Below are 9,905 nucleotides of genomic sequence, written 5' to 3'. Positions count from 1 at the left end.
TCATAAGCCATGGCTGACTGGGCTGAACTGGTTAGAAGCCCTAAGACCCACAACCCATTTAGCACAGATGCCTTCACCCAGGAGCGGGAACTCCAACAGCAGCTTCTACTCACTCAGGTGATGGGGGGAGGGAGTGAATGACAAGTCAGCGTGGCATTTGTTTTTTCATTTTATTAGAAAATCTCAATTGGTAAGCACTTCTCTAATCCAGAACAGATTAGCCTCCAAGAGCCCCATAGCTTTTCTTTCATCTTCTACTCTCTTCAGACAGGCAGGGAGTGGGTGAAGGTGGTGTCAGGCAGTCTCTGAAGTACCTCCTCCTGGACCCCTGAGAGTTCACACTGCCAATAATACACCCTCCAGCCCTTCAGTGGGGCACTAGAGCGCCTTCTAGGCTCAGGCTGTAGCTGTTTGTATGGCTTCAGGATGAAACCGAGGAGGCTCTCAGACTCCTAGGCCGTTCCTTCACTCTAGCTGAGTGCAGAGCAGGATCCAGAAGGTGGCCGCGGGTGAAGGGAGAAGAAATTGCATTTGCAATACCCTTTGGAGTCTGGAAAGCACCTCGATTTATTGGTAGGGGAGGACCATGGAAGCCCCTATTCAGTTCTTCTTGGTTTTGGGAGTGTCGTATTTCCTCTTGCTGGAGTACCACAGCAGTAGGGGGATGCCAATGGAGGGAAGGGTCATGACCCCAAAGGCGGCCCAATCCAGCTGTAGAGAAGAAAAGACTTGCTTAGAAGTCTGGACATGGGGAAGGCAAAAGGGATACTCCCAGTGAGATAGGGAGTCGTCTAGCCCAACCCTAGGGTAGAACTTTGGCAGGGAGGTTCCTCTCTGACCATGCCTAATGCAGAACACCACTCTAAAGGTCTGTCTATCTTTTGAGCTATGAAGCCAAAGCCCTCATCTGACCTAACCCAGGCTGGATGGGAAGCTTCTCTCTTCCAAACAAATTTCTAGTCACTCTCTGCCACTGACGGCCAGGCCCCTTGTGATCTAATCTCACTTATACTTCTAACCTCCCTTGTCCATATCATATTCTATTCCTCTGCCTCACATGGTACCCTCTAGCATTGCTATATGACTCGTCACTTCTGGACTTTGCAATGCTCTTCTCTCTCACCTCAGAGCTTCTTCATAGAATACCTGCCACTAGGGGAGCTCTGGTGGCCAAGTGGCAAGGAGCTGCAACTACAATCCCAGAGGCGCACGGTTCGAATCCACCAGATGCTCTGCCGGGGAAAGGAGGGACAATCTCCTCCTGTACCAGTCAGATCTGATTTGACGGTACACTCACCCAAAAAAAATAATAAAATAAAAAAAATAAAAAAAGAATACCTGCCACTCTACAAACACACACACACACTCTCTCTCTCTCTGTCCCTCCCTCCCTCCCTCACTCTTTCTCCCCCTTTGACCAGTTAGGTTTTATTTCCTCCAGAAAACCCTTGCTGGATCTTGAAGACCAGGTTAGATGTTCTTGCTACATCCTCCTCCAGCACTTCAAATAAAACCTCTATCACAACATTTCCCCCATCTCCTTGTTCTGGGTCCTCTAAATCATAACATCTTTAATGGCTGAGATGTTGTAATTATTCATGGAATGACTGAATAAATCCCCTTACAGAATCACATCAAATTAACATTTAGCCTCACCCATGCTTTATCACCTTTTGAATCTAATCAGGTATCTTTTTTAAAAACAAAGAACTCTCAATATAGACTCTAAACTCTAAGATGACCTTTTACTCAAGGCAGAGAAGAAGCAAGCTCAATGCTTCTAGCCATGATTATTTTATTGCCGAGAATACCAGGCATAGTTAAGTCAAGATACTTAATGGCTGTCTTTATCAGACACTGAGAAAAAGAAACAAAACAAAAACCACTCCACAAATCTTCTAAGGAAGCCAAGAGATCCCAGAACCAAAAGGGTGTTCTCATACCAGGAGAATGTTAAGAGTGCACATTGCAAAACTTACAAAATGGGGGGAGAACCGCCTATCAAACTCCCGCTGAGCTAGAATTCCTCCCTGGCCAGGTGCACTGGTGAAGCCAATCTGAAAAGAAACAAAGGAAGGGCATGATAGGAAGTCACAAATTCTTTCCATTCAAGAAACCAAAGTTTCAGTCAACAAACTCAATTCTAAGCATTATATTTTTAACTCCTAAAGGCCAAAGAGAGCTTTACGAAGATGAAAAAGCTTCTGAACTAGGACAAGTAGACAGCTCTCTTTTAGTGTATTGTAAAGAGGAGACAAGAGCAAAGGCCAGAGTTACTTCGGGGAAAACACCATATGATGAGCATTTATTAAATAGGATAGGTCCGGTACTAAGCTAAACTGAAAGCTAAATTCTTCCATCTGAGCCACTCTGCAAAAAGTGAAGTTGTGCAAGTCACTCTGCAAAAAGTGAAGTTGTGCAAGAAGCTGCACTGCAATCCCCAAGGAGTATGGTTCAAACCCACCAGATGCTCCGCTGAAGAGGAGGGGCAATCTCCTCCTATGCCTGTTGGATCTGATCTGACGGTGCACAACAGGAAAAAAAAAGTGAGGTTGCTCACCACCACTGCACGGGCCCCTTAGCAAAGGTCAGCCGTGTAATATAATGGAATGACTTGGCCCTGGCAACCATTTCCTCGTTCCTTAGGTAAAAATATACCTCCCAGGACTGACATGAGACTTAAATAATGAGAAGGACTCTGAGAAGTTTAAAGCCCTACCCAAAAGTACATTACTAGAGAAGGGTCAGAATCTGGCCCACAGTCCTTTGTCTTGGAGATGAGGCCAAGTTTGAAGCACACTGCAAACAAATTTGTTCTAAGACTATATAACTTAGCCTTTGATTTCATTATATATTAACTCATCAAGTGCCAGTGAAAACCAAAGAATTCTAAGATTGGTTCTGACAGGAAAAATGACACATGATGAAAATCATAACTGAGAGGTAATGAGTCCCTGTGAGTCATGAAAGAAAATGTATATAATTTAGAAGCTTCACTGAGTGTTGGGAAATCTCTTGATTTCTTTTAGTTCTATGGCTGGCTGTTACATCCCTTTCCCAAAGTGCCCTCACTAAGTAGCCTAAAGTTCATTAGTGTGGGCTTGTCAGGGTCTTTATACTCAAGCCCTAAGCTTTTTAAGGATGAGATGAGGCAGTGTCTTAATCTTCTTGCTATTTTTCCAAAATCAAGCACTCTATGGGCTTAATAAATGTATTCAGACCACTTCATTGATGAATCAACAAGAGACTGTACTACTGAGCTTCTATTATACATATAGAAATTTGGGAAAGAAAAATCTGAAAAAAAGTCCATGGCTTCAAGGTATTTAAAATTAAACTGTCACAATCCCAGAGGCGCACAGTTCGAATCCACCAGATGCTCTGCCGGGGAAGGAGGGACAATCTCCTCCTGTACCAGTCAGATCTGATTTGACGGTATACACAAATAATAAAATTAAAAAAAAAAAAATTAAACTGTGGAACGAATATTTACATATAAGGAAGGACTGAAGGCAGAGAGTAATTGGATGCTTAAGTGCCACACCTTGTGTCACAGAAGGGCAGACGCAGTCAGCGCATTTTACTGAGAATGAACAGAAAGCAGCAACACGATTCTAAGAAGCAGAAGCTACAACCAGGGAGATGCAGCTCAAGTCTGGGTCTTGGGAAGGCTTTGGATAATGAAGTGGAGAGTGCTCAAATAAAGAACAAAGAGCAAAGAACAGGCACTAAGAGCAGGAAGGGGAATAACAAGGAGCTTGGCTCACTTAGGAGGATCTGTGTGGACAGGGTGGGAGAGAAAGCTGGAGAGGCAGCAGACAGCTGGACTACAGGTGTGCACTAGCAGGCAAAAAAGCTCGCCTCCAAGTGGTCAGCAGAACTGTCCCAGCAAAGGGAAGGCACGGGTCACAGCAGGGACTGGGAATAAGCTGGCAACGGCATGAAGATGCAACAAATGCCATATTCCAGACTGAAAGACAAAGAGATAAATAGGTTCTCTTTCATCCAGCACAAATGCTCTATCCTGGTACTTTATAGCTTTAAAGTCACCTTCTTCCTTCCCTAGGTTCTGGTTCAATCTTATCTTCCTAAAATTTCAGTAGCTGCTGTGGAAATTTTCTACATGTTTTCAAGGAAAAACATAGTAAAATTGGGTTGGGTCGGCGAATTTGAGACTTGAACCTCATGTAGCTAAGATATAAGGAAACTCACCACAACAGGTCCATCTTCCTGGGCCAGGTAGGTAATGGTTGCTGAAGTAAAGTTGAAGTAGCCAGCCTTCAGAGGACGCAGGACCACGGTGTGTGAGACGTTGCTGGCACTGGGCCAAGAGTTAAGGACAATGATGAAGCCAAAATTTTTACAACCCACCTTTCAATTTGTGGACTAAGTGCACCATTCAAAAAACAGTTGCCAACACATATAGTGTTTTTTTTTGTTTGTTTAAATATCTGTATTTTGAACAGATGTAAAACTTATCATTTGCCACATTTATTAGCTTAAAATATTAAAACTGCAAAAAAATTGTACTAGTACCTCAAAATTTATGAAAATATCTATGATGGACATAAAAATCTATTATGTATACATTTGGGGTGTTTTGACATAATAGTGTTTTCATACTCTTAATACTCTTTTTAAAAAGTTTCTAAAACTTGAAAATAATGTAGAATGTTTTTCTAGTAACTTATTTTTGGCATATTTTTAGTAGGAACCAGTCCCTGAAGAGACATCATGCTGGGAAAGGGAGAGGATGAGTGAAGGAGAAAAAGACCTCCAACAAGATGAACTGACAGTGACCTCTGACAGGTCAGAGGTCATGAGGATAGCACAGCACAGGGCAAAGGTCAGAGCTGATATTCACAGGGTCTCTCTGAGTGCTGGTTGACTTGATGGCATCTATCAGTATCATAGTGGGTCTAAGATGTATTCAGAAGAGCTGGTGGCACAGTAGGTAAAGCACTGGGCTGCTAAATCAAAACATGGCAGTTACAAACCAGCAGCTTCTTCACAGGACAAAGATGGGGCCAGTTCCTTGCGTTTAGTATGTTCTGAAAGGAATTAGGTATTATATGTATGACAACAATCTGGAACAAGAAGTGCACTGCAAAGTAGACTAGTGGAAGGGGGAGGTAGGGAGGGAAGAAAATGGGCAACAATGAATCAATTTTTTTTAAAAAAAATTACAGCCTTGGAAATCCAGTGTTTCCATGATTCCATGGGCTGGAATCAATGTTGGTAGGTTTAGTTTGGATGATGTAATCAATATTAAGGTTTCTGAAGTAACTTTTCAAAGCAATATGTTACAGATGAAAAATTAAAATAACTTACCCCTCCCTTGCAACACACACAAAACTTTTCATTGTCTATAACTGAAGGAAGGGAGCTCTGGTGCCGAGGGGCAAGAATCTATGCTGCAATCCCAAAGGCACACAGTTTGAAGCCACCAGCTGCTCCATGGGAGAAGGATGGGCAATTTCTCCTCCTGTGATTAACTGCCTCTGAAAACCCAGCAGAAGATGAGCTATGGGTTGGTTCTGACTCTACAGTACACAACAATAACATAATTGAAAAAAGTTCTTAAAACTACAAAAACATAAAACAAAGAGATCACTTACATATTCTGGAAAATTTATATATATATTTCATTCACAAGAAAAAAAAATAATTCAAACTACATAGAAAATAAGTGATAGGCTGGAACAAGAGACTCATTGAATGAAAGCAAGTTTTAATGCCAGGTCCATGCCAGCATCCAAATAAATTTCTTTTAAAAGCACCTAATATTCCTGTCTGGCTATAAAACATTTTTATAAGAGTCTGCATCCTCCCTCTATGCTTCAGGGCTTTATAACCTGAACTTCAAAAACCTCCTTCCTCAGCTCTACCCTAAACCATGCACCAGTCTCTCTTGCCGCATCCTTTCCAAAGAGATGGCAGGAGAACGGCACTGCCCACCCTGTCTGCTGGCAACCTTCCCTCCCTGCCACCAGCCTTCATAACCCAGTGCCAAGAGGATACGGGGCAATTCGGTCCCATTTGACATTGAGCATTCCAGAGACAATGCCGAAGTCTTCTGGAGGGAAAGAATCATCAGATAATTCTACATCTAATGCAGCACTAGAAAAAAAAGAGGAAACAATGAGGGTTAATAAGGAAAGGAAATAAAATCAAAACAAGTGACATTTAAATCTACCCCATTATCCTGAAATAGAACTGTAGAATACAGCTATCAGTTACATAATGGGCTTATTGCATTGAAGAATTCAGGTCCAAGATTAGATTCTATGGCTCAGAAACACAAAAATACTTGAGACTCTAGGAAGAAATGGGTGCAAATCTAGTCTCACCTTAATTTCTCCTTATGTATATGTGTAGAAAAGAGGGGGGAAAGGAGCAAGATGTATATAAAAGAGAAATTAAAGAAAATAAAAGGCAACAAAAAGAGTCACATTTCTCCTTTGAAAAGGAGGCTAAAACTTTAAACTTTTGCACCTTATTTATCTTGTTTCCTGACATTTCATATTCATGGCAATAGTACAAAATCTGTTCAACAACTGTGGACATTAATGATGTATGAATGCTTGAGGGATGAGGTGAGTGATGGTTAAGGTTATGCAGGTACAAGGCTGGGTCATGTTTTCAATGATTTGACAATTATTATGTAATGATGTAATCTAGAAGTTATATAGGGATGCTATCATCTTCTATTTTTGCATAACAATTATTTTCACATAAAGACTTGATCTTTGAAACCTAACCATGTTGATAAGTGGGTGTATCTCACATCTCATCTTCTTTTTACACATCTCCTCCTATGATTTCAGAGTTTGTATTTCTACCCATTTCTGAAACACTTCCACCCCAAAAAGTAGAATATTCTATTATTTCAAAATTAACTTTTTCATGATATCTGATACTGGAGATCTCTGAAAGAGAAATCTCACCACCTTTCTCAGCTGGTATATCTGAGAATCCGTAACACAGCCCAAAAGAATCCAAAACAGCAGCTCCAAGCTCTCAGTTCCTTACCTTGAGCCAACATTATAGATATTGTACTGTAAGGTCAAGTCTCGCCCCTCCACAGCATATCTGTTCAGCAGTGATTTAGAGGCCAAAAGTCTGGCCCCTTCCTCTGCTTGGGTGACAGTAAACAGAGCAAACACCAAAAATGCCAGCCACCTCATCTTTGGGAGAAAAAGAGAAAGAGAGTAATTAATCCAAGAATGTAAGCAATGTCCAGATCCTCCTGACAGGTCTCCTTTATAAAGTCCTAGAGCTCTTTTGATACTGTCAAAGCAGCAGCAGTAGCAGCAGCGGTCTATACAGTATCAGAGTTGGATCATTTCCAAAACGCTCCTCTCTGCTGGCAGCTGGTGATCAACGTGTCTAAGCACTAGAATATATCTACTGCTCTTTTACTGTCAGGAGCCAGGGAATCCTGATTCCAGCCAATCCTAGACCTGCAACAACTTCTACACTTTCCCTTACACCAAGCAGTCTCCCGGGCGCCTGCAGTCCCGCTGCAATTTTCCCTCAGCCCGGCTCCAGTGGAATCCAACTGCGCCCGCTTTTCACCCATTCCAGGGTGAACCCATTCCAGGGTGAACCATGGAATCTCATTCGTCCTAGTTCCCAAGCCTTTTTCTGTGTTTCCCAGGTAAGGAGTGGAGTGGCTCAGCTAGCTCTAGCCCCTCTCCTCCTTGTCAAGGTTACATGACACACGTCGGGGCGCCCCTCTTCTACTAGCCTTCCTCAAGCTAACACCCAGCCGCAAGGCGCTAGATGATCCAGAACACACGACTCTGCACCCTACGAACAGACCCCCATAGAGCTCACCTCGAGCATCCCAAAATCCTTTCGGGTGCCACCAAGACCGGAAAAGAGCGTCAGCATCCAAAAGACCGGAAGTAAGATCTAGCCGGAAACTTCGGGTCGCTTCCCGTTGCCTTGTGGGAGTTGTAGTTCATGAGCAAGCTACTGTCGGCTTGAGTCGAGGATGGAAGGGCTTCTGAGACTTATTTGTACGTCTTTCATGCCCTTGTTATTCTGCCCATTTTGGTGTCTTTTCAAGTTGACTTGCCATGACTATATGTAACCAGTATCTGATTAAGTACTTCGAAACATTAACAAAGCTAGAGATTGAAGTCGTGTATCTAAAATGAGTGTGTCTATGTGGTCAGAGGAGAACAAGGAATTGGAGAAAAACTATTTCTCTCAGGGTATCCTGTGTTCATTCTATCTTAGAGCGACAAATTTAGTCATCTCCTATGTCCAAGCCCTGAGCTTTATTTGTTGTTGTTGTGTCGAGTCCACTATGACTCATGGCGACCGTAAGAACAACAGATGTGTGCCCCTTGCCCTATTCTCATGATCTCCCACATGCTTGACCTCATTGTTACGGTGACTGTGTCAGTCCTTCTAGCTGATGGTTTTCCTCTCTTTTGCTAACCCTCCACCTTTCTCAGGATGATGTCTTTCTTCTAGAGATTAGACCGTTATGAAAACATGCCTAAAGTATGTGAGACAGGCACTTCCCCAAGGATAGCTTTGTTGTTCTTTTGTCAATCTGTGGTCTCCTCAATACTCCCTACCAACAATCACAATTCAAAAGGCATCGATTTGTCTTTGGTCTTCTTTATTCCTTGTCCAACTTTCAGTTGAATAGGAAGTAATTGAAAATACTATGACTTGAATCAGGCACACCTTAGTCTTCAAACTGCCATCCTTGCTCTTTAGCATTTTGGTCAGGCTCTTGACAGTAGATTTTTCCCAATGCAACATATCATTTGATTTTTTAATAGCTGCTACCATGAGTGTTGATTGTGGATCCAAGTAAAATGAAGTCATTGATAGCTTGAATATTTTCTGCTTCTATCATGTCGTTGCCTATTGGTACAGTGGTGAGGATTTCTGGTTCTTTGATACAGAGATGTAATCTCTATTGAAGGATGTTGTCTTTGATCTTCTTCACTAAGTGCTTCAGGTCTTTTTCACTTTCAGTGAGCAAGGTATGTCATCTCCATAATGCAAGCTGATAATGAGTCTTTCTCAATTCTGACACTACAGTCTTCTTCATATATTCTTTTTTTTAAATTTTATACTGTTTTACTTATAAAGTTCATATACATTGTTTTTCACACTGAATTTTTCCCATTTCCTTTACCCACCCCTCCATTTACACATAAAATTGTGTGACCTTATGATTATCCCCCTGCTCATCCTCACCCCTCTGCTCCTACCCTCGGCCCCTTGGATTGTCATACATGGTTTAATAGTTATCTTTTTATTTCTTCAATAATGGTCTTATGCAGTTTTTGTCCTTGTGGAACTTAGTTCACTTACCATTATGCTCTTGAGTACTTCCCAAGTTTGGTTGTGATTTTCAAAAAAATCATTGCATGCTGCATAGTAGTCTGTCATGTGAATGTACCATAATTTCTCAATCCATTTGCTTGGGCTTGGACATCTGAGCTGTTTCCATGTTTTTACAATGATGAATAATGCTGCTATAAACATTGGTGTACAAGTCTCCATTTGTGCCTCAGTTCTAATTTTCTTGCAGTATATTCCAAGCAGTGGAATAACTGGGTCATATGGAGTTTCTATGTTTAGCTTTTTGAAGAAATGCCACTGCAATCCTGAAGGCATGCAGGTTGAATCCATCAGCTGCTTTGCAGGAGGCTAGGCAATCTCCTCTCGTGTGATTAACTTCCTCTGAAAACCTGCCGGGTACACAACAACAGCCAAAGTGTTTGTACTACTTTTCAATCCCACCAACAGTGTATAAGAGTTCCTATCTATCCGCATCCTCCCCAACATTTATTACTTGCTGTCCTGCTAAATGTTGCCATTGCTACTGGGTTAAGATGGTATCTCATTGTGGTTTTGATTTTCATCGCTTT

At 41.9% G+C, this 9,905-nt stretch overlaps 1 protein-coding gene across 1 annotated transcript; it reads right to left on the bottom strand.

Moving 5' to 3' along the window:
- Positions 1-600: 600 nt before the first annotated feature.
- Positions 601-7,896, bottom strand: SSR2 (signal sequence receptor, beta (translocon-associated protein beta)). The gene is made up of 6 exons (XM_006895774.1): positions 7,840-7,896; positions 7,033-7,187; positions 6,022-6,120; positions 4,213-4,321; positions 1,980-2,057; positions 601-711 (listed from the first exon to the last, which is right to left on the bottom strand). Exons 1-6 carry the CDS (start codon positions 7,894-7,896, stop codon positions 601-603), a joined length of 609 nt encoding a protein of 202 aa, XP_006895836.1.
- Positions 7,897-9,905: the final 2,009 nt, after the last annotated feature.

The sequence above is a fragment of the Elephantulus edwardii genome, unplaced genomic scaffold, assembly GCF_000299155.1.
Source record: "Elephantulus edwardii isolate Elephantulus edwardi_28Jun2011 unplaced genomic scaffold, EleEdw1.0 scaffold00176, whole genome shotgun sequence".
Lineage (NCBI taxonomy): Eukaryota > Metazoa > Chordata > Mammalia > Macroscelidea > Macroscelididae > Elephantulus > Elephantulus edwardii.
Note: the sequence above shows the minus strand (reverse complement) of the source record. Positions and strands in the feature narration are given on the sequence as shown.